General features: G+C 42.3%; 1 protein-coding gene across 1 annotated transcript; it reads right to left on the bottom strand.

The window, feature by feature from the left end:
- Positions 1–494: 494 nt before the first annotated feature.
- On the bottom strand, positions 495–24,037 carry cusr (Copper-only SOD repeat protein). The gene is made up of 11 exons (XM_042304552.1): positions 23,751–24,037; positions 18,632–20,485; positions 18,136–18,382; positions 16,982–17,081; positions 13,652–13,729; positions 12,813–12,917; positions 12,141–12,273; positions 11,627–11,741; positions 7,800–7,924; positions 913–993; positions 495–726 (listed from the first exon to the last, which is right to left on the bottom strand). The coding sequence occupies exons 1-11, from the start codon at positions 23,827–23,829 to the stop codon at positions 635–637; spliced, it is 3,009 nt and encodes a 1,002-aa protein (XP_042160486.1). The 5' UTR covers positions 23,830–24,037; the 3' UTR covers positions 495–634.
- Between the last annotated feature and the right edge of the window lie 485 nt (positions 24,038–24,522).

The raw sequence follows: 24,522 nt of genomic DNA, 5'->3' as shown, positions 1-24,522 counted from the left end.
GTCACCAACAAAGTCAATTCCACCTTTGGCTGCCTTTCCTTCCAGTTCTCTGCTGCCAATGACTGGAATGAATTTTAAAAATCACTGAAGCTGGAGACTCATATCTCCCTCACTAACTTTAAGCATCAGCTGTCAGATCAGCTCACAGATCATTGCACCTGTACATAGCTCATCTGTAAATAGCCCATCCAACTACCTCATCCCCATATTGTTATTTTTGATTTTTTTTGCTCCTTTGCACCCCTGTATCTCTACTTGCAGATTCATTTTCTGCACATCTATCACTCCAGTTTACCTGCTAAATTGTAATTACTTCGCCACTACAGCCTATTTATTGCCTTACCTCCCTAATCTTACCTCATTTGCACACAATGTATATATATTTGTTCTATTGTGTTATTGACTGTACGTTTGTTTATTCCATGCGTAACTCTGTTTAGTTGTTTGTGTCGCACTGCCTTGCTTTAACTTGGCCAGGTCGCAGTTGTAAATGAGAGCTTGTTCTCAACTGGCTTACCTGGTTAAATAAAGGTGAAATACATATATATATATATTTAAGTCTCTGGTCAGAAGTAGTGCACTATATGGGGAATAGGGTGCCATTTGGGATGCAAACCTAGATCTACAGTATAAACTACTGCTGGATCAGAGAGTGTAGGAAGTAGGCTGCAGCTATCGTCAACATCACCAGATATCTCCCAGGCTCCAGCAGTTGTCCAGAACTTCCTGTTTAAATGAACATTGAGATGAAAGATTGTATTACATTAATACGTCTACACAGTAAGGTTTATTTGTATGTTTCTGTTAAGTTATACACTATCACACCTACTGTATTGGGTGTGTGTGGGTGGGTGGGTGTGTGTAGGTGGGTGGGTGTGTGTGGGTGGGTGTGTGAGTCAGTGGTGTACTTACTTGAGCAACCTTCTGTCTGCTTGAAGATGCCCATCTTCTCACTGTCTTTGATAGAGTTCATCTTGTCCGTACTCACCTCCCCTGAAAGTCAACAGGGTTATTGGTTATTAAAAGTCACAGTAGTATGTAGAATTGAGTTACCACAGTATTATTACAATGTTATTGCCACTTTATTTTGCCCTGTAATGTCTTCATCAGGCTTCCCTAAACTAAGAATATTGTGTAAAGATTGTTTTGGAGTCTGTGAAAGCTTGGATGGTATATCATGCATTCTCTGTCAGAAAGTTGGTTGGCCCTCTTTGATGTTACGTAGGTTGATACATTGCTATGTTTTCATTTATGAAGCCCTTTTACAAAAAGTTCCACTGTTCCTAACATCATTACTTAACTGTAGTCATACTAGCTACCACACCCGGGCTCAGGGATGACTAACTCTGTCAATTCCTGTGGTCTCTCAGAGTTAGGTAAATCAGCTTTAGTTTTCTTGCACATTATTTGTGGAACAATCTTCAAAATGTTAAATGTGAAGTTCTGGTGCCTCTAGGTCCATTCAGAAAGCTGATTGAGGACCTTATTACTGATGAATGTGATGTGCTGGTGCCTCTAGGTCCATTCAGAAAGCTGATTGAGGAACTTATTACTGATGAATGTGATGTTCTGGTGCCTCTAGGTCCATTCAGAAAGATGATTGAGGACCTTATTACTGATGAATGTCTTTGTTTTTTATGACCGTGTTTTTCTTTATGCTTGCATTTGGTATTTATATTTTCATGTGTGTATTTTCTGTAATTTATTGTCTCAGTATGACTCAATAAATACATATACAGCCTAGTCTGAGTACCCAGATCAAGGAAAAACTGTTTTTTTCACTAAGATAGTTATCATTCACAACTCTGTATGTCTTCATCGGGCAGCCCTAGACTGAGAACGTTCCACTGTGTTCTTCTGATGTCATAAAGGCCATCCTGTCTGTGCTATACTGTGGTACCACTTCTCCATACACTGCTCTCCTCTGTCCTACTGGGACAGACAACTTGGAGGGGGACACAGGCTGCATCCCAAAGGGCACCCTATTCCCTACTTAGTGCACTACTTTTGACCAGGGTGCATAGGACTTTGGTCAAAAGTAGTACACTATAGAGAATAGCCAGACACTTAACTCCTGCATCAGGTTACCCAGCAGTTTTTCTAGGTTTTGTAAGGCTTTTGAATGGGCAGAATTATTCATTGTCTGGACAGACACAGAGGCCTGAGCAGCTAGCTACTTAGTGCACTACTTTTGATCAGGGACATTAGGGTTCTGTTAAAAGTAGTGCACTATGTAGGGAATAGGGTGCCTTTGGAACGCAACTATATCTGAGTAGCTCTCACACAAGGGCTGAGAAAACAACAAAGCTTAATGGAGGGAAGAATCAACACCTAGCATAGCATCTACACAGACTCCCACGATTTGACAGTTCATTGAAAACGACACACAAAAACCCTGGTAATTGCTCTGTAGCATGAGGAGGAGTTGTTTTTCTCCATTATACAAGGCTTAATCTGTGTCCTTCAAACCATCTGTGAGCAGCCTACTAGAGGTCGACCGATTAATCGGAATGGCCGATTAATTAGGGACGATTTCAAGCTTTCATAACAATCGGAAATCTGTATTTTTGGACACCGATTTGGCCACTTTTTAATTTTTTAAATTTTTTACACCTTTATTTAATCTTTATTTAACTAGGCAAGTCAGTTAAGAACACATTCTTATTTTCAATGACGGCCTAGGAATGGTGGGTTAATTGCCTCGTTCAGGGGCAGAACAACAGATTTTCACCTTGTCAGCTCAGGGAATTCAATCTTGCAGCCTTACAGTTAACTAGTCCAACTGTAACGATTCTCCTCTTCGTCTGAGGAAGAGTAGTCAAGATCGGACCAAAATACAGCGTGGCACGTGTCCATGTTAATATTTATTTTAACTCAGAACACTAAGACAAAATAACAAAAATAGACCAACACGAAAGAGTTCTGTCTGGTGCAGAGACAGAAAACAACTACCCACAAACACAAGTGGGAACAGGCTACCTAAGTATGGTTCTCAATCAGAGACAACAATAGACAGCTGCCTCTGATTGGGAACCATACCAGGCCAAACCCAGAAATACAAAACATAGAATGCCCACCCGAACCTATGCCCTGACCAAACCAAAATAGAGACATAAAAAAAGGAACTAAGGTCAGGACGTGACACCAACGCTCTAGCCACCTGCCTCTCATTGCACTCCACAAGGAGACTGCCTGTTACGCGAATGCAGTAAGCCAAGGTAAGTTGCTAGCTAGCATTAAACTTATTTTATAAAAAACAATCAAACAATCATAATCACTAGTTAACTACACATGGTTGATGATATTACTAGTTTATCTAGCGTGTCCTGCATTGCATATAATCGATGCAGTGTGTATCGTTGCTCCAATGTGTACCTAACCATGAACATCAATGCCTTTCTTAAAATCAATACACAGAAGTATATATTTTTAAACCTGCATATTTAGCTAAAATAAATCCAGGTTAGCAGGCAATATTAACCAGGTGAAATTGTGTCACTTCTCTTGCGTTCATTGCACGCAGAGTCAGTGTATATGCAACAGTTTGGGCCGCCTAATTTGCCAGAATTTTACGTAATTATGACATAACATTGAAGGTTGTGCAATGTAACAGGAATATTTAGACTAATGGATGCCACCCCTTAGATAAAATACGGAACGGTTCCGTATTTCACTGAAAGAATAAACGTCTTGTTTTCAAGATGATAGTTTCTGGATTCGACCATATTAATGACCTAAGGCTCGTATTTCTGTGTATTATTATGTTATAACTAAGTCTATGATTTGATAGAGCAGTCTGACTGAGCGGTGGTAGGCAGCAGTAAGCATTCATTCAAACAGAACTTTCATGCGTTTTGCCAGCAGCTCTTCGTTGTGCGTCAAGCATTGCGCTGTTTATGACTTCAAACCTATCAACTCCCAAGATTAGGCTGGTGTAACTGATATGAAATGGCTAGCTAGTTAGCGGGGTGCGCGCTAATAGCGTTTCAAACGTCACTCGCTCTCAGACCTGGAGCAGTTGAGGGTGGCTGTTGTCGTTGTGTTGCTGGTTCGAGCCCAGGGAGGAGCGAGGAGAGGGACGGAAGCTATACTGTTTCACTGGCAATACTAAAGTGCCTATTAGAACAACCAATAGTCAAAGGTATATGAAATACAAATGGTATAGAGGGAAATAGTCCTATAATTCCTATAATAACTACAACCTAAAACTTCTTACCGGGGAATATTGAAGACTCACGTTAAAAGGAACCACCAACTTTCATATGTTCTCATGTTCTGAGCAAGGAACTTAAACATTCGCTTTTTTCATGGCACATATTGCACTTTTACTTTCTTGTGTTTTTGCATTATTTAAACCAAATTGAACATGTTTCATTATTTATTTGAGGCTAAATTGATTTTATTCATGTATTATATTAAGTTAAAATAAGTGTTCATACAGTATTGTTGTGATTGTCATTATTACAAATAAATTTTAAAAATCGTCTGATTAATCGGTATCGGCTTTTTTTGGTCCTCCAATAGTCGGTATCGGTATTGAAAAATCATAATTGGTCGACCTCTACAGCCTACCTCCTCATTCTTCAAAAAGGCATTCCTCCACTCACCAACACCCACAGCTCGTGTTTCAGCACCTCCATTCCCTCTCTACCTGACTGTCAGTTGTGACACTTTAATGACAAAGACAACTATATAAGTGGTGTGATGTTCAATTACTCAGACAACATAATTATAACGTGTCGGATGTAAACAATAGGTTTACTACATTCCAGGTGAATGCTTTTGACTAATGTAGTGTGTCATGGCCTCCAAGAAACTAGATTCCAACATAGATTTCTAAATATGTAAATACACACACACACACACACACACCTAAACACCTTCTTTGCCCACTTTGAGGATAATACAGTGCCACAGACACGGCACCCTACCAAGGACTGTGGGCTCTCCTTCTCTGTGGCTGACGTGAGTAAGACATTTAAACGAGTTAACCCTCGCAAGGCTGCCGGCCCAGACGGCATCCCTAGCAGCGTCCTCAGAGCATGCGCAGACCAGCTGGCTGATGTGTTTACGGACATATTCAATCTCTCCCTATCCCAGTATGCTGTCTCCATATGCTTCAAGAGGGCCACCATTATACTTGTACCCAAGAAGGCAAAGGTAACTGAACTAAATTACTATTGCCCCGTAGTACTCACTTCTGTCATCATGAAGTGTTTTGAGAGACTAGTCAAGGATCATATCACCTCCACCTTACCTGTCACCCTAGACCCACTTCAATTTGTGTATCGCCTCAATAGGTCTACAGACGATGCAATCGCCATCACACTGCACACCGCCCTATCCCATCTGGACAAGAGGAATACCTATGTAAGCCATTGACTACAGCTCAGCATTCAACATCATAGTACCCTCCAAGCTCATCATTAACCCTGGGTCTCAACCCCCGCCCTGTGCAATTGGGTCCTGCACTTCCTGACGGGCCGCTCCCAGGTGGTGAAGGCAGCAAACACTTCGCTGATCCTCAACATTGGGGCCCCACAAGGGTCCGTGCTCAGCCCCCTCCTGTACTCCCTGTTCACCCATGACTGTGTGGCCATGCACGCCTCCAACTCAATCATCAAGTTTGCAGACGGCACAACAGTAGTAGGCTTGATTACCAACAATGACGAGACAGCCTATATGGAGGAGATGCCGGCACTCGGAGTGTGGTGTCAGGAAAACAACCTCTCACCCAACGTCAACAAAACAAAGGAGATGATCTTGCACTTCAGGAGGCTGAAGAAATTTGGCTTGTCACCAAAAACCCTCACAAACTTTTACAGATGCACAATTGAGAGCATCCTGTCGGGCTGTATCACTGCCTGGTACGGCAACTGCTCCGTCCACAACCACAGCAGGGCTCTCCAGAGGGTGGTGCGGTTTGCACAACGCATCAGCACCCGATGTAACAGGAAGGCCAAAAAGATCATCAAGGACAACAACCACCCGAGCCACTGCCTGTTCACCCCGCTACCAACCAGAAGGCGAGGTCAGTACAGGTGCATCAAAGTTGGGACCGAGAGACTAAAAAATAGCTTCTATCTCAAGGCCATCAGACTGTTAAACAGCCATCACTAACCTCAGAAAGGCTGCTGCCTACATACAGACTTGAAATCATTTGCCACTTTAATAAATGCATCACTAGTCACTTTAATAATGCCACTTTAATAATGTTTACATATCTTGCATTACTCATCTCATATGTATATACTGTATTTTATACCATCAATTGCATCTTGCCTATGCTGCTCAGTCATTGCTCATCCAAAAATGTATATGTATATATTCTATTCAATTCCTTTACTTATATTTGTGTGTATTAGGTAGTTGTTGGGGAATTGTTAGATTACTTGTTAGATATTGCCGCACTGTCGGAACTAGAAGCACAAGCATTTCGCTACACTCGCAATAACATCTGCTAACATCTGTATGTGACCAATAACAATTGATTTGACCTTTCCAATATAACGTTAGACTGGTGATAGACCTACGCTGTATTGTCACTGTTAGTATTTGACTTGAACTGACATTTACCTTAAAATGAGGGACAACAATGTGCAGTAGCTGTCATTCTTACTGGAATTGCTGTCATCGCTTCAACACCTCTGCAGTGAACCTGTCCTGAAACCACTTCTGAATATGGGTGACTAGCTTCTCACTACTTTCAATGACTCACTGAGGAAGATACTTTATTGTTTTTCTGAAGATGCTGTAGGCTCTTAGACTATAAGCTCTAGGGGATCTCCCTCACAAGTGCTTAAAGCTCCAATGCAGCCGTTTTAGCTCAATATCAAATCATTTCTGGGTAACAATTAAGTACCTTGCTGTGATTTAAAATGGTCAAAAATAGCAAAGAGCAATTTCTCAAACTAGAATTTTGCTAGGACTGTCTGGGAGTGGTCTGAGTGAGGAGCTGAAAACTGAAAATTAGCTGTTATTGGCAGAAAGATTTGGAACTCTCCTTCTTATTGGTCTATTAATTAATTTACCACCTGGTGATATCACCAGGCAGGCTAAAGCGTCATCCCACTAAAACAGGCAAGAATTTCAGGCTGTCTTTTCAAACAGCTCTTACATTAAAAGAGGATTATCATAATTACATTTTAACCTCATGGTGAGGAAAAATATATATTGTAAAACACGGGAATATCACTTTTCGACTGCACTGGGACTTTACACTTTATTGTTATTGTTAAAACAATTCCCCCACATGCACTGTCAGATGTTATAGGCTGATCTGATTCATCAGCACAACCCACCCACTTCCTTTTTACACCTTACATGACACCACTCCCCGTTCAGTTTTAGGGTCAGGAGAGGGGACTTGATATATTATCATGGGCACAGACAATAATGAATTCTGTAATGTTTTGACTTTGCCATAATTATCAGTGTTTGTGCTGGAACATTTGTCTGTGTCTTATTTGGAAAGAATGTAACTTTTGAACAATATAGAAATTCAAAGGGAACACGCTTTCAGGCAGATTTTGATAAAGGAATATTGGGCATCATTGCACTGAACCATAGACAAACAATATACTTCTGTATGTCATCAGCTGTACCAGAGATAAGGAAGCTGATAATTGCATGGGCACAGACAAGAATTACAAATGTAATGTTTTACATGTGTCTTAAGTGCCACTGCCTCCGTAATTCCGAGACATAAAATGTTTCTTATTTTTCCTTCTTTGATCAGAGAATATTGTGAATCACTGTGCTGTACCCATTCACATACAGCATTCTATTACTGGCTGTACCTGAGACAAGGAAGCTGACTTTCTGGCACGGTCCGTCCACTGTGGCCAGAGGAGACCCTGGAAGGATGGTGACCCTGGACATGTTCACCTCTAGGACATCTGCCACCCTACTGCGGAAGTCAAATCTGGAGAGAAAAATGAACAATAGACAATTTGTATTATTGTTTTTATAATTTGTTTGGAAAATATACAATTTTGACTACATACAGTGCCTTGCGAAAGTATTCGGCCCCCTTGAACTTTGCAACCTTTTGCCACATTTCAGGCTTCAAACATAAAGATATAAAACTGTATTTTTTTGTGAAGAATCAACAACAAGTGGGACACAATCATGAAGTGGAACGACATTTATTGGATATTTCAAAAAATTTGAACAAATCAAAAACTGAAAAATTGGGCGTGCAAAATTATTCAGCCCCCTTAAGTTAATACTTTGTAGCGCCACCTTTTGCTGCGATTACAGCTATAAGTCGCTTGGGGTATGTCTCTATCAGTTTTGCACATCGAGAGACTGAATTTTTTTCCCATTCCTCCTTGCAAAACAGCTCGAGCTCAGTGAGGTTGGATGGAGAGCATTTGTGAACAGCAGTTTTCAGTTCTTTCCACAGATTCTCGATTGGATTCAGGTCTGGACTTTGACTTGGCCATTCCAACACCTGGATATGTTTATTTTTGAACCATTCCATTGTAGATTTTGCTTTATGTTTTCGATCATTGTCTTGTTGGAAGACAAATCTCCGTCCCAGTCTCAGGTCTTTTGCAGACTCCATCAGGTTTTCTTCCAGAATGGTCCTGTATTTGGCTCCATCCATCTTCCCATCAATTTTAACCATCTTCCCTGTCCCTGCTGAAGAAAAGCAGGCCCAAACCATGATGCTGCCACCACCATGTTTGACAGTGGGGATGGTGTGTTCAGGGTGATGAGCTGTGTTGCTTTTACGCCAAACATAACGTTTTGCATTGTTGCTAAAAAGTTCAATTTTGGTTTCATCTGACCAGAGCACCTTCTTCCACATGTTTGGTGTGTCTCCCAGGTGGCTTGTGGCAAACTTTAAACAACACTTTTATGGATATCTTTAAGAAATGGCTTTCTTCTTGCCACTCTTCCATAAAGGCCAGATTTGTGCAATATACGACTGATTGTTGTCCTATGGACAGAGTCTCCCACCTCAGCTGTAGATCTCTGCAGTTCATCCAGAGTGATCATGGGCCTCTTGGCTGCATCTCTGATCAGTCTTCTCCTTGTATGAGCTGAAAGTTTAGAGGGACGGCCAGGTCTTGGTAGATTTGCAGTGATCTGATACTCCTTCCATTTCAATATTATCGCTTGCACAGTGCTCCTTGGGATGTTTAAAGCTTGGGAAATCTTTTTGTATCCAAATCCGGCTTTAAACTTCTTCACAACAGTATCTCGGAAACTGCCTGGTGTGTTCCTTGTTCTTCATGATGCTCTCTGCGCTTTTAACGGAACTCTGAGACTATCACAGTGCAGGTGCATTTATACGGAGACTTGATTACACACAGGTGGATTGTATTTATCATCATTAGTCATTTAGGTCAACATTGGATCATTCAGAGATCCTCACTGAACTTCTGGAGAGAGTTTGCTGCACTGAAAGTAAAGGGGCTGAATAATTTTGCACGCCCAATTTTTCAGTTTTTGATTTGTTAAAAAAGTTTGAAATATCCAATAAATGTCGTTCCACTTCATGATTGTGTCCCACTTGTTGTTGATTCTTCACAAAAAAATACAGTTTTATATCTTTATGTTTGAAGCCTGAAATGTGGCAAAAGGTCGCAAAGTTCAAGGGGGCCGAATACTTTCGCAAGGCACTGTACATACATACATACATACATACATACAGAGGCTGCATAATAATGGAACGGAGCAAATGGAATGGCATCAAACACCTGGAAACCATGGAAACCACGTGTTTTATGTATATGGTACCATTCCACTGATTCCGCTCCAGTCATTATCACGATCCCGTTCTCCCCAATTAAGGTGTAATCAACATCCTGTCATATATACAGAGCATTCAGAAAGTATTCAGACCCCTGTACTTTTCACATTTTGAATAAACATGTTTTTTCCCTCATCAATCTACACACAATAACCCATAATGACAAAGTGAAAACATGTTTTATAAATGTTTGCTAATTTATTAAATATTAAAAACTGAAATACCTTATTTACATAAGTATTCAGACCCTTTGCTATGAGACTCGAAATTGAGCTCAGGTGCATCCTGTTTCCATTGATCATCTTTGAGATGTTTCTACAACTTGATTGGAGTCCACCTGTGGTAAATTCAATTGATTGGACATGATTTGGAAAGGCACACACCTGTCTATATAAAGTCCCACTGTTGACAGTGCATGTCAGAGCAAAAACCAAGCCATGAGGTCGAAGGAATTGTCCATAGAGCTCTGAGACAGGGTTGTGTTGATGCACAAATCTGGGGAAGGGTACCAAAATATTTCTGCAGCATTGAAGGTCTCCAAGAACACAGTCGCCTCCATCATTCTTAAATGGAAGAAGTTTGGAACCACCAAGACTCTTCCTACAGCTGGTCGCCTGAACAAACTGAGCCATCGGGGGAGAAGGGCCTTGGTCAGGGAGGTAACCAAGAACCCGATGTTCACTCTGACAGAGCTCCAGAGTTCCTCTGTGGAGATGGGAGAACCTTCCAGAAGGACAACCATCTCTGCAGCACTCTACCAATCAGGCCTACTATAGAGTTGACGGAAGTCACTCCATCAGTAAAAGGCACATGACAACCCATCTGTGTGATATTGAGTATACAAAACATTAAGAACAGTATGCTGGCCAATGTTGATTCCATTGTTTTCCACCGCTGTGTCAAGTTGGCTGTATGTCCTTTGGGTGGTGGACCCTTCTTGATACACACGAGAAACTGTTGAGCGTGAAAAACCCAGCAGCGTTGCAGTTCTTGACTCAAACCAATATGCCTGGCACCTACAATCATACCCTGTTCAAAGGCACCTAAATATGTTGTCTTGCTCATCCATCCTCTGAATGAAACACACGATCCATGTCTCAAATGTCTCAAGGCATAAAAATCCTTCTTTAACCTGTATCCTCCCCTTCATCTATACTGATTGAAGTGGATTTAACAAGTGACATCATTAAGGGATCATACTGCAGCTTTCACCTGAATTCACCTGGTCAGTCGATCATGGATAGAGAATGTGTTCCTAATGTTTTGTACACTCGACGTATATGAATTGATGATGATGTACTGTCATCCCATAATTCAGGATTAGTGATGGTGTATTATCATGTAAATGAGATATGGTTGTATTGTTTTCTTGGTACGACTATTGGCACTGGGCCAAACCCTTTATGAGGAAATGATCAATGAGTTGTGTCACATTGTTGTCAATGAATCCTCCATCGTCTTATACAGGTGTGGCACCTGAGGAGGTGGTGAGAATACACTCTTTAAAAAAAGGTGCTATCTAGAATCTAAAAGGGTTCTTCGGCTGTCCCCATAGGAGAACCCTTTGTAGAACCCTTTTGGGTTCCAGTTAGAACCCTTTTGGGTTCTATGTAGAACCCTTTCCACAGAGCAAGATAATACTGGTGTTTCCTTGATGGTTGAAATATTCCCCATACATGTAAGTGCCAGGTACTCAAGTCTAATTACATGTAACATTCACTTCCTCATTCCCTCTCCAGTTCCACGGTTTAATACCCGCTCAGTCTCACATATTGGCTCCCAACACGAACGCCTGTAGGTCTTAGCTTAATGGGCTAACACAGTCTTGAATTCACAGGTGGTTTAATACCCAATCACACCCACCTGCTGAAAGACATGACGTTGGGGAAGGTCTGCTCTGCCCAGGGGGATTCTGGAAGAATGACGGCACACGCCAAGACATCACTGCCTCTCCTCAGGACCAGGGTCCTGTGGACCACTACAACAACAACATCAACAACAGCACCAAAGTCAGAAATATACTTTGAATATTATCACCTCAATGAATTTGTTGTTTCACACATGACATATCCCCTAATAGTGAAGGTGGTTGACATTTTTCTCACGAAACTTGATTCTCTTGGGAAACAATGTGATGCAACAATTTTGGATTGCAGTTCGGTGAGCGTGCAATGACAACACATCAATATTATGTTTCATGTGCATCCTAAAGGAGTCTAGATTTCTGAACAGACAATGTGTGTCTATTACCTGTGTACTCGCCTGACATGTGTATGCTGGTGTCTGAGTACAGCCATCTGTATTCTGTCTGGTCCAGCTTACAGTGCTGTGTGTGTGTGTGTCTCTCCGTGTGTGTGTGTACATGCTTGTGTGTTACCTGTGTAGTCCCCAGCCAGTTGTATGCTGGTGTCGGTGTAAAGCTGTCTGTGTGTCAGGCTGAGTGTCCCCTGTCTGGTCGTCAGGTCTCCCACCTCACAACTCAGAGCGTTGTCACGGGAACAACTGGAGTTCTGAGAGAGAACAGAACAGAGCAGAGGACGGAACCAACCATAGAAATATAATTACTAGAAGGGAAGTCTCCATTCATGTCAATAGGGCTGGGTTAGAGGTTCCATGACTGTTCTACTCATTCTAATGTTATTGAAACCAATTCCAACAAACACTTCCACTTCTGGTTATGAGAACAATGTGAAGTATATGGTTGTGATTGTGGTGTAGTTTCAAGTTTTAATGTCACACGCATAAGTACAGTGAAACGCCTGTCTTGCAAACTCAAAACCCAACAACTGTGACATTGTCAAAGACAAAGATTCGATGGAATATCAAACACAGTTCCGTTGGATTCCATAAGACTTGCTGATCAAGTGGAACTTTAAAGTTGGAATAAAGCAGAGATCAGCGCTACATAGTGGGGGAAATTGTCCTATGATGGCGATGTGCTGGGCCCTAATCCACAAAGTGTCTCAGAGGAGGAATGCTGATCTATCCTAGACACTTCATGAAGAAGGACCATGATGTATTGTGAGTGAACATGAGAGAATAAACTCACCCCAGCTTCCATGTTGAAGGGGTTAAACGTGTCCCCAACACCGGGACACTGGTTGTGGTTCAACTCAGAGCCTTTACCAGTGATGGTCCAGGAAACCTCTGTTACCTGGTTACAGTGGGGAAAACAGGATTTCTCTGATGTTTTATCATTCTTCTTATACAGCTCCCCTTTTCTAATAGAACCTGTGATAGGATTCTACGGTAGATAGACTCTAGTGACAGACATTAAAATGTTACAGAGCAGCTGATTTGTTTCTACATACGTCTGCATTGTGTTTCTACATCTACATTGTGGTTCTACATCTGTATTGTGTTTCTACATCTGTATTGTGTTTCTACGTCTGCATTGTGTTTCTACATCTGTATTGTGTTTCTACATCTACATTGTGGTTCTACATCTGTATTGTGTTTCTACATCTGTATTGTGTTTCTACGTCTGCATTGTGTTTCTACATCTGTATTGTGTTTCTACATCTGTATTGTGTTTCTACGTCTGCATTGTGGTTCTACATCTGCATTGCTTGCTCTTTGGGGTTGTAGGCAGGATTTCTGTAAAAGCACTTTGTGTCAACTGCTGATGTAAAAAGGGCTTTATAAATACATTTGATTGATTGACTTTGATTTCTCGATGCCGAGATTGCACAGTAGGCTAGATAACAGCCACTATGTGACAGAAGTTATTTGTTGCCACAAAAAGAGGATATTTTTCCAGGCTCCTGTTTTTAATTGAACCTACCTGTGATAAGGTTAGGAATTAGATAACAATGACAATGTGACCGTTTTTGTTGTTGTATCTATTAAAAGAGATTGAACAGATGCAAGAGGTCCATGCATGCTTACATCTAGCACCTGTGACGCCCGCACGTCCACCTCCAGAGTGATGTCACTGTAGCTGCCATCCAGAAAAGTCTGCTGGGACTGAAGACAGTAGAGGATACTGTTAGACTAGCTACTGAGTCAATGGGACTGAAGACAGTAGAGGATACTGTTAGACTAGCTACTGAGTCAATGGGACTGAAGACAGTAGAGGATACTGTTAGACTAGCTACTAAGTCAATGGGACTGAAGACAGTAGAGGATACTGTTAGACTAGCTACTGAGTCAATGGGACTGAAGACAGTAGAGGATACTGTTAGACTAGCTACTGAGTCAATGGGACTGAAGACAGTAGAGGATACAGTTCACCTAGCTACTGAGTCAATGGGACTGAATACAGTAGAGGATACTGTTAGACTAGCTACTGAGTCAATGGGACTGAAGACAGTAGAGGATACAGTTAGACTAGCTACTGAGTCAATGGGACTGAAGACAGTAGAGGATACTGTTAGACTAGCAGTGAAGACAGTAGAGGATACTGTTAGACTAGCTACTGAGTCAATGGGACTGAAGACAGTAGAGGATACTGTTAGACTAGCTACTGAGTCAATGGGACTGAAGACAGTAGAGGATACAGTTCACCTAGCTACTGAGTCAATGGGACTGAAGACAGTAGAGGATACTGTTAGACTAGCTACTGAGTCAATGGGACTGAAGACAGTAGAGGATACTGTTAGACTAGCTACTGAGTCAATGGGACTGAAGACAGTAGAGGATACTGTTAGACTAGCTACTGAGTCAATGGGACTGAAGACAGTAGAGGATACTGCTACTGAGTCAATGGGACTAGCTACTGAGTCAATGGGACTGAAGACAGTAGAGGATACTGTTAGACTAGCTACTGAGTCAATGGGACTGAAGACAGTAGAGGATACTGTTAGACTAGCTACTGAGTCAATGGGACTGAAGACAGTAGAGGATACTGTTAGACTAGCTACTGAGTCAATGGGACTGAAGACAGTAGAGGATACTGTTAGACTAGCTACTGAGTCAATGAAGACAGTAGAGGATACTGTTAGACAGCTAGAGGATACTGTTAGAGGATACTGTTAGACTAGCTACTGAGTCAATGGGACTGAAGACAGTAGAGGATACTGTTAGACTAGCTACTGAGTCAATGGGACTGAAGACAGTAGAGGATACTGTTAGACTAGCTATTGAGTCAATGGGACTGAAGACAGTTAGACTAGCTACTGAGTCATACTGAAGACAGTAGAGGATACTAGCTAGCTACTGAGTCAATGGGACTGAAGACAGTAGAGGATACTGTTAGACTAGCTATTGAGTCAATGGGACTGAAGACAGTAGAGGAGTTAGACTATTGAGTCAATGGGACTGAAGACAGTAGAGGATACTGTTAGACTAGCTATTGAGTCAATGGGACAGAAGACAGTAGAGGATACTGTTAGACTAGCTATTGAGTCAATGGGACAGAAGACAGTAGAGGATACTGTTAGACTAGCTACTGAGTCAATGGGACTGAAGACAGTAGAGGATACTGTTAGACTAGCTACTGAGTCAATGGGACTGAAGACAGTAGAGGATACTGTTAGACTAGCTACTGAGTCAATGGGACTGAAGACAGTAGAGGATACTGTTAGACTAGCTACTGAGTCAATGGGACTGAAGACAGTAGAGGATACTGTTAGACTAGCTACTGAGTCAATGGGACTGAAGACAGTAGAGGATACTGTTAGACTAGCTACTGAGTCAATGGGACTGAAGACAGTAGAGGATACTGTTAGACTAGCTATTGAGTCAATGGGACTGAAGACAGTAGAGGATACTGTTAGACTAGCTACTGAGTCAATGGGACTGAAGACAGTAGAGGATACTGTTAGACTAGCTACTGAGTCAATGGGACAGAAGACAGTAGAGGATACTGTTAGACTAGCTATTGAGTCAATGGGACTGAAGACAGTAGAGGATACTGTTAGACTAGCTACTGAGTCAATGGGACTGAAGACAGTAGAGGATACTGTTAGACTAGCTACTGAGTCAATGGGACTGAAGACAGTAGAGGATACTGTTAGACTAGCTACTGAGTCAATGGGACTGAAGACAGTAGAGGATACTGTTAGACTAGCTAGCTACTGAGTCAATGGGACTGAAGTCACAGTAGAGGATACTGTAGACTAGCTACTGAGTCAATGGGACTGAAGACAGTAGAGGATACTGTTAGACTAGCTACTGAGTCAATGGGACTGAAGACAGTAGAGGATACTGTTAGACTAGCTACTGAGTCAATGGGACTGAAGACAGTAGAGGATACTGTTAGACTAGCTACTGAGTCAATGGGACTGAAGACAGTAGAGGATACTGTTAGACTAGCTACTGAGTCAATGGGACTGAAGACAGTAGAGGATACTGTTAGACTAGCTACTGAGTCAATGTAATTTAACCAGGTGTTTTAAGGTTATGCAATCTTACGTCACTGGGAACATGAACACCTGCTGTCCTGTCAGCAAAGCTATATTAGCACTGGTTTTAGACGCTCATACCAGGTGTTCTGAACTGTCTGTAAAGAGCACGCAAATCCTGCATCTGATAGACCATAATATTTGAAAGGATATTTGATGGGTTCTCTAAAGCATCCTAAACAGTGATAGAGATACACTGTGGAGGACACTGGTCTGTATAGGAGCCTGACAAATACAGCTGTTCTCCTGAGTGCTTTAGACTGGGGACTGCCGGGGGCTGCCGGGAGGCTGGGGGCTGACTCTACAGGCCAATACTACATGGCTGTGTTTACACAGGGAGCCCAATTCTGATATTTTTCCACAAATTGGTCTTTTTACCAATTTGATTGTTCAAAAGACCAATTAATGAGAAAAAAAACAATCAGAAATGGGCTGCCTGTGTAAACACAGCCATAGACACACATAGACAAACACAAACACTCACAGATATACACACACAGATCCAGACACAGGCCCTACCGTCACACACTGGACTCGCCACAGCCCTAATGAATTCACTGTCTGGCGCAGCAGAAAATACAGTGTCATGTTTTTGTGGCAGCTTTGTAATGATTCGCCAGCTTACTCTCCTGGGACGTATCATAACCGGGATAACATCCACCCTGCAGTGTTCTTGTATTCCTCATGGTCTGAATTAGTCTAAATCCGTTTCCCCTCTAGGCAATAATGAAGTCTTTTTTGTTGTTGTGTATATTTGGCAATTATTGCTTGATTGGATTTTTGTCTGAAATCGCATTAGACCGGATTCAAACCAATGAAGTACTTTTGTGCCATCTGAATATTGTAGAGAGCAAAGGTGAGGTCCAGGTCTTACCAGTGTGACTGTCCCCATCACCGTGCTTTTGAAGACAGCCTTGGCAAACACCCAGTGTCCATCTGTTGCATTCTCAGCTAAGACGTCAGCACACCGCATCCTGGAGTTCACAAACACAAACAGACCAACTATGAACTCATTAAAGAAATCAATTGTTATGAACAACTCAAAAATGAAACATTTAGGGGACGCAAACCTGATTCAGATGTGTTATAAACTGTTATGCCGATTCAGAAGACTGACCACATACCCCCTTTACAAGTCAACACCACAACAAGAGATGAGGATGCAGTTTTCCAGACATCCTACCCTATAAAGGCCTTTACCTGTTTGGCTTTTTGTTGTGCCAAAGAAGCTTCATTCAAGGTAATAATGTGAGCTGTCCCGTGTCCTGTATAGCCAAGTATGGCTCATTTGGTAGAGCATGGTGCTTACAACGCCAGGGTTGTGGGTTCAATTCCCGTGGGTGAACAGTATGAAAATGTATGCACATGCAAATACAGTAAGTTGCTCTGAATAAGAGCATCTGCTAAATGTCTGTGTGTCCTAGAGTGTTTGGCCAGTAACCGAAAGGTTTTTCTGGATCGAATCCCTGAGCTGACAAGGTACAAATCTGTTGTTCTGCCCCTGAACAAGGCTGTTAACCCACTGTTCCCCGGTAGGCTGTCATTGTAAGTAAGAATTTCTTCTTCACTGACTTGCCTAGCGAAATAAAGGTTACATTTAAAAAATAAAAGTGAATATATCTCCCTTTTACATAAGTACAGTGTTTGATTTGAGTCAGAAATGATTCTGCGTGAACTGACTGAGCTAAAGAGGAATGGTAAGATCATGTAAAACATTCTAATTTTGTCAGAAGTTCCATTCATGAATGTCAAGGTATCACAAATGTGACCCAAAGAGGAACCAAGTCTACAGCCGTCTTAAATGAATCACACACCACCTGTTACAATCTTTCCCCTTGTGTATTTTTGGTTTGGCTGTTTATAGCCCTCCTGGAGGGAACTGTGGCTATACGGACCCATGACAAAGGACACATTTTCTCTCTCTCTCTCTGTCTCTGTCTCTCCTTCTCCCAATCTCTCTCTCTCTCTCTCTCTCTCTCTCTCTCTCTCTCTCTCTCTCACACACACACACAAAATCTCCACACTCACCTGGATCCGTTAGTGTAGTGAACCACCAATGACCTCCCCACTATACTGTTCGGCCCTGTCATCGGCATATTCCCGTCCAAATACTGAGTCTGTGTCTGGTTCAGATCCGTCAGCATCCCGAACTTCCCGCTGATGTCCCCGGTCTCATACTCATCCACAGTCCCTGACCCCGGAGCAGGAGAAGCAGACACATTCCAGGAGAAGGGGTTGAAGTGGTCCATGACGTTGTTGTCCGAGCAGGGCTCTCCTGTAATATTAATAATAATATGCTTTATTTGATAAAAGCCTTTCACAAAATGAGGGGAAAGGATTGATACTTTGCGTTTTAAAAAATTAAGATTTTATCAAGTCATCCGTTCATATTACAAAAGAGTTACAACTTTGAAATGAATTAACAGATATACACACAAAGGCTGAACAAACAGTCAGAACACTAGAGGACTTTCACAACACTCAAGGACATCTGGCTCCCATTGTAATGTACATGAAATAGTACCTGTGGTACTGATAGGCAGCATGTGGACGTGGTAGCCCCCAGCCCTGGAGCTGAGTCCAGCCAGGGAGACGTCCATCATAGTTGGGCCCTGAGGGAAAGCCTGGGAGAACCGGATTTGGCCCCTAGAGACCCCTGGTCCATGCCAGGGGCCCAAGACCGCCGCGGGCATCCGGACCTCCGTGAGGTTAGCACAGGCTATCCTGGGGGCGGCGCCCTCCGCACTGTGGATCACCACCGATCGACCAATCATGGAGCCCGACCTGGCGGGAAGTGACAACCAGGAAGTGGTATCCGTGAAGAAGTGTTTGGCCGACGCCCCACCCACTCGGGTCCCCAGGTCGAGGGTGCTGTGTTTTTTGGAGAGGTCCCCCACCTCACAGGAAAAGGGGCTGGAGGGGCCACAGTGGAGGGCGTAGCTCAAATCCTTTGTGTCCACGTTGAAGGGGTTCCAGTGGTCCCCCGTGGTCCCACACCTCCCCTTGTCCGCGTCTGTCTCCGAGCTGATAGGATACATGTGGATGTGCCAGTGGTGGTTACGTGTAGCGGTCTCGGAGGGTCTCCCATAGGACAGATCCATGAAGACTGTGACATCAGACAACGGGTTGTTCTTGAGTTGGACGAACTGGACCATACCCACCACATGGTGACGGAATGTTGCCCTGGCTACATGCACCTCTCCTGGGTAGCTTATGTAGGCGCACAGGAACCTAGTTCCATCCGGACGGTGGATTACCACAGACCGACCCACTATGCTGTTCTGTCCGAACAGAGGGAGGTTGAAGTCTGTGAAAACTGCTTCCATCACAGCTTTACCCTTTAGTGACCCATGCCTGGCGCTGAGGTCCCCTACTTCATACCTGTCATGGGTCGACCCAGGTCCAGAGGGGTAGGTGGGATCTTTAGTGTCCATCCCAAACGGGTTCCAATGGCCTCCAACGTTGTCGTTGGAGCAGGTTGTCTGCGGCGGTGACCTCATAGGAGGTGTGGGGAAGTGGTGGATGTGATAGGGTCCGACCCGGCTCCCCAGATTGGTCAGATTCACTCTCAGTTTTGTGACTTCGAACGGCGAGTCCTGCCTAAAGAGGAAGTAACCCTTGACCCCTCTCATGTTCACCAGGGCGCTCACCTCCTTCCTATTCATTTGTCTGATCTCAGCGCACATATAACTCGAAGACCCCAGTTTGAGGAGAGCAAAGCGGGTGTTGGAGCTGAAGCTAGCAAGGTCCAAACGAGACTTGACGGGTGTAAGAGGGCTGCCTACTTTCAGTTCCCCAAGCTGGGTGAGAGATGAAGGTTCCAGACTATCCAGAAGAGCCTTACAGTCTCTAGCAGAACTCTGCGACGTCAAGATGGTGATGTTGGTTGCCGTAGCACCGACCTGACCAATCGTTGCCAAGTTTGCGAGGACCCTGGCGTGGGTCTGTCCGACGTTCTGCCTGATGTAAATGTCGCCGGCGACCGATCTGAAGAACCTGGCCTGCCACGTCTGAACTGTGGTTTGACCGCTTATGACTGTACAAGCTTTGGTGCCGTTGCACGTCTCCAAGGTCAACGAAAGGTCTTCCAGATTTGACCTCTGCTTAAATAGACTGGACATATTAACAGTGGTGTTGGATGAGAATGGATCAATGGTGAACGTGAAGATGCTCGCTCCTACGTTGGCTTCAAGGCAAGGCTGAGCAAAATGGCCGAACATCACAGGGAACACACTCAGGGAAAAGTTGAGCGACGAATCACAGGTTCCGGTACCGGTGACGTTTATGGTCGCCGTCTGATTAGTGGAGTCAAACCGCACCCATCCCGTGACTCCCCCCATGTTTAGGTTGGCCTGAAACTGGATGCAGGAACTGAAACCTGAAAAACACAGACAAACAGACAGAGAGACATACAGACAGACAAACGTGGAAGTAAATAAGTGCACAAGGAGGTACGTCCCTATTGTGTTACATATGAATTGTTTTGGAGTGTTCACATGCTTTGCCATTATGGACGTAATAACTGACAGGTGTAGTAATTGATATTGATCTTTCTCATTTCTCAAGGAAGTTCTTAAAGGTCCAATGCAGCCGTTTTTATCTAAATATCATGTCTGGGTCACAAATAAGTACCTTACTGTGATCGTTCTCAATTAAAATGGTCGAAAAGAAACCAAAATATCTTTTGGTAGAGGTCCATTTCTCAAGGTAGAATTTCACTAGGACTGTCTTGGAGTGGTTGGGAGGGGGAAACTGAAAACTAGCTGTTATTGGCAGAAACGTTTGGAACTCTCTTTTTTATTGGTCTATTAACTAATTACCAGGCAGGCCAAAGCTCCATCCCACCAAAACAGGCTGAAATTTCTGACGGTCTTTTCAAACAGCTCTTACACTAAAAGGTCATTATTATAATCTTCACAATTTCACAGTATTATTTCAACCACTATGGGGGCCATAGTGTGGAAATATATATATAACACAGGAATTCATGTTTTTGCCTGCACTAGGCCTTTTAGGATAATCTTAAAGTGGTTTATAATATTTCTACAAGCTTAAGTATTGACGACTATACAGTAGCAGTGGTTAAACTGACATATTTTCCAAGGCATGTAGAAAGGGTTTCCCCCACTATTACAGTTACTTCCTCATCACTGTAATGTCAATAGCTAGTATATTTTCATCATTACTGTAATGTCAATAGCTAGTATATTTTCATCATTACTGTAATGTCAATAGCTAATATATTTTCATCATCACTGTAATGTCAATAGCTAGTATATTTTCATCATTACTGTAATGTCAATAGCTAGTATATTTTCATCATTACTGTAATGTCAATAGCTAGTAAATGTTTTATTATTACTGTAATGTCAATAGTGGTGGAACAAGTACCCAATTGTCATACTTGAGTAAAAGTAAAGATACCCTAATAGAAAATGACTCAAGTAAAAGTCACCCAGTAAAATCCTACTTGAGTAAAGGTCTAAAAGTATTTAGTTTTAAATATACTTAAGTATCAAAGTATAAATCATTTCAAATTCCTTATATTATCCAAACCAGACGGCACCATTGTCTTGTTTTTTTATTTACGGATAGCCAGGGGCACAATTCAACGCTCAGAAATAATTTATAAACAAAGCATGTGTCACGACTTCCGCCAAAGTCGGTCCCTATCCTTGTTCGTTCGGCGGTCGACATCGCCGGCTTTCTAGCCATCGTCGATCCACTTTCATTTTCCATTTGTTTTGTCTTTGTTTTACACACCTGGTTCCAATTCCCAAATTACATGCTCATTATTTAACCCTCTTTTTTCCCCATGGTTTTTGTGCGTGATTGTTTTATTGTATGTTCGGTCCGTTGTTTTGTGGGCTTGGTATGTACGACTTGTTATTTGATATTTTGAGTAAAGTTACGAGTGTTACTCATCTCTGCTGTCCTGCACCTGACTCCTATGCACCAGCTACACACAGAACATTACAGCATGTGTGCTTAGTGAGTCCACCAGATCAGAAGCAGTAGGGATGAGTGTGTGAATTAGACAATTTTCCTATCCTGCTAAGCTTTCAAAATGTAATTGTCTTTAAGAATGTAGTGAAGTAGAAGTAAAAGTTGTCAAAAATATAAATTGTAAAGTACAGATACCCAAAACAACTACTTAAGTAGTACTTTAAAGTAGTTTTACTTAAGTACTTTACACCACTGAATGTCAATAATTAGTACATTTCATCATCACTGTAATTTCAAAAGCTAGTATATTTAATGTGAGACGATGACAGATAGCTGCAGCGAATTAGTAATATTAAGTAATCAACATGCATGTAGTACCCTATAAAACAGATACGCCTACCAGTTAATATACCTTCATATTCTAGCCGAATGTTAGCCTATGACTCAGGACTGTTATGAATGTAAGGTATGCAGTAAACATCAATATTAGGATATCTGGAGGAAGTAAACAAAGCACCTATGAATGTGGGCTATTGGACTCTACCTCTCACTTAACCGATATGCCCCCTTACCAGGAGTACACTGCTCACCTGATCTAAACTGAAATTACACTGGTCTCATGTAACACATGAATGGATTTCATACAAAAGCTCAACTCAGCCATAGAGAATAGGCTACTGGCGCCAAAGACTGCTGCGTGAGCCAAGCCATGTATTAAGGATCAATGAAATGGCTATCACCCTTGCTACCCAATGGGCCGATAACATTGTCTGAAACTATAGGGCTTTAGTCAAAAGTAGTGCACTATGTAGGGAATAGGGTGCTATTTGGGAAGCAGACATTGTCTCTCAGCGCATGTAATTCTATCAATTAGCCTGGGTAGCCCTGAGAAATGCTACAGTATCAAATGACATTCATAGCTGCTACGGGTGGAGGGTGAAGGGTGAAAAGGTAATAACAGAGTAATATGTAAATATACACCACAGGTGTGTTCTGAACCTGTGACCATTCAGAAGACAACTCCATTGGAACATTACTGTGATTTTTGCCATCAAGTTTGAAAGATTAGTTTGATACTTGATAGACTAGTTTGATACTTGAAAGATTTGTTTGATACTTGAAAGATTTGTTTGATACTTGATAGATTAGTTTGATACTTGATAGATTAGTTTGATACTTGATAGATTAGTTTGATACTTGATAGATTAGTTTGATACTTGATAGATTAGTTTGATACTTGATAGATTAGTTTGATACTTGATAGATTTGTTTGATACTTGATAGATTAGTTTGATACTTGATAGATTAGTTTGATACTTGATAGATTAGTTTGATACTTGATAGATTAGTTTGATACTTGATAGATTTGTTTGATACTTGATAGATTAGTTTGATACTTGATAGATTCGTTTGATACTTGATAGATTAGTTTGATGGATTAGTTTGATTGATTGAATAAAACAAAGTATTCAGAAAGAAACTGTATTGATCATAATCTCTTTTTAGGGACAGTTAATAGTAATAGTTAACAATCAATTATTAACTAAGCAAGTGGATTTCAAGGTGTAAATGTTATGTGACCTTTTCCCACACCCTCTACAGTAACCAAGTAAACAGCACTTCGTATACAAAAGAACTGCAAACTAACCAGGCTTAAGTATTGCAAAAGTATTTCAAAAACCATTTGACGTACTTACCCAGAAAAGCCAACAGCACGACAACTGGAACAAGGCACATATTGGCAAATGTGTGTATTGTACTAATGTATGAAAACATGCAAAAAATAAAACCAATTTAAAATGTACATGCAAAATCCAAATCAGAAGTGTATAATAAAATGTTGAGTGTGTGGAAGAGAGATCATAGTGTGTGTCTGTGTGCGAGCGAGCGAGTGTGTGTGTGTTTGGTCTCAGAAGGAACGACCGTGTGTGTGTGAGAGAGATGTGTGTGCAGCCTCCCTCTCTGTGCCTCTCTCTCTCTCCCAGCATCAACCCCTGCTGTTTAAGCAGCTGATTGGTCCAGCCAACACCACTGTATCTATTCTATGGAGCATAGGAGGGGCTGGCTGGAGGGGCTGGCTGGCTGGTTGGTTGGCTGATTGACTGAGTGACTGCCTGACTGGCTGTTTTGCTGACTGGTTGGCTTAATGACTGATTGGCTGGCTGACTGGCTAGTTGAATAACTGGTTGGCTGACTTGTTGGTTGGCTGACTGACTGACTGATCAACTGGCTGAATGACTGACTGGCTGGTTAGCTGAATGACTGACTGACTGGCTGGTTAGCTGAATGACTGACTTACTGACTGGCCGGCTGGCTGGTTGGCTGACTGACTGGCTGGCTGAATGACTGACTGCATGACTTGACAGTTTGTCTGTCGGACTGGATGACTGGTTGGTTGGCTGACCGACTGGCTGGGGGGGAACTCCCCCTTATCTAATCTCTATGGTCACACTAGGAGGCTATAGCTTT

Source organism: Oncorhynchus tshawytscha, linkage group LG02, assembly GCF_018296145.1.
Source record: "Oncorhynchus tshawytscha isolate Ot180627B linkage group LG02, Otsh_v2.0, whole genome shotgun sequence".
Taxonomy (NCBI): domain Eukaryota; kingdom Metazoa; phylum Chordata; class Actinopteri; order Salmoniformes; family Salmonidae; genus Oncorhynchus; species Oncorhynchus tshawytscha.
The sequence above is the reverse complement of the archived record's forward strand: the minus strand, read 5'-3'. Positions and strand labels throughout refer to the sequence as shown.

Coding starts and splice junctions, on each gene's coding strand:
- cusr (XM_042304552.1), bottom strand. CDS start 23,829: ATGTTTTCATACATTAGTACAATACACACATTTGCCAATATGTGCCTT. Junction 20,486..23,750: donor CGTGCTGTTGGCTTTTCTGG/GTAAGTACGTCA, acceptor TGTGTTTTTCAG/GTTTCAGTTCCTGCATCCAG. Junction 7,925..11,626: donor AACGTCATGTCTTTCAGCAG/GTGGGTGTGATT, acceptor TTTTCTCTCCAG/ATTTGACTTCCGCAGTAGGG.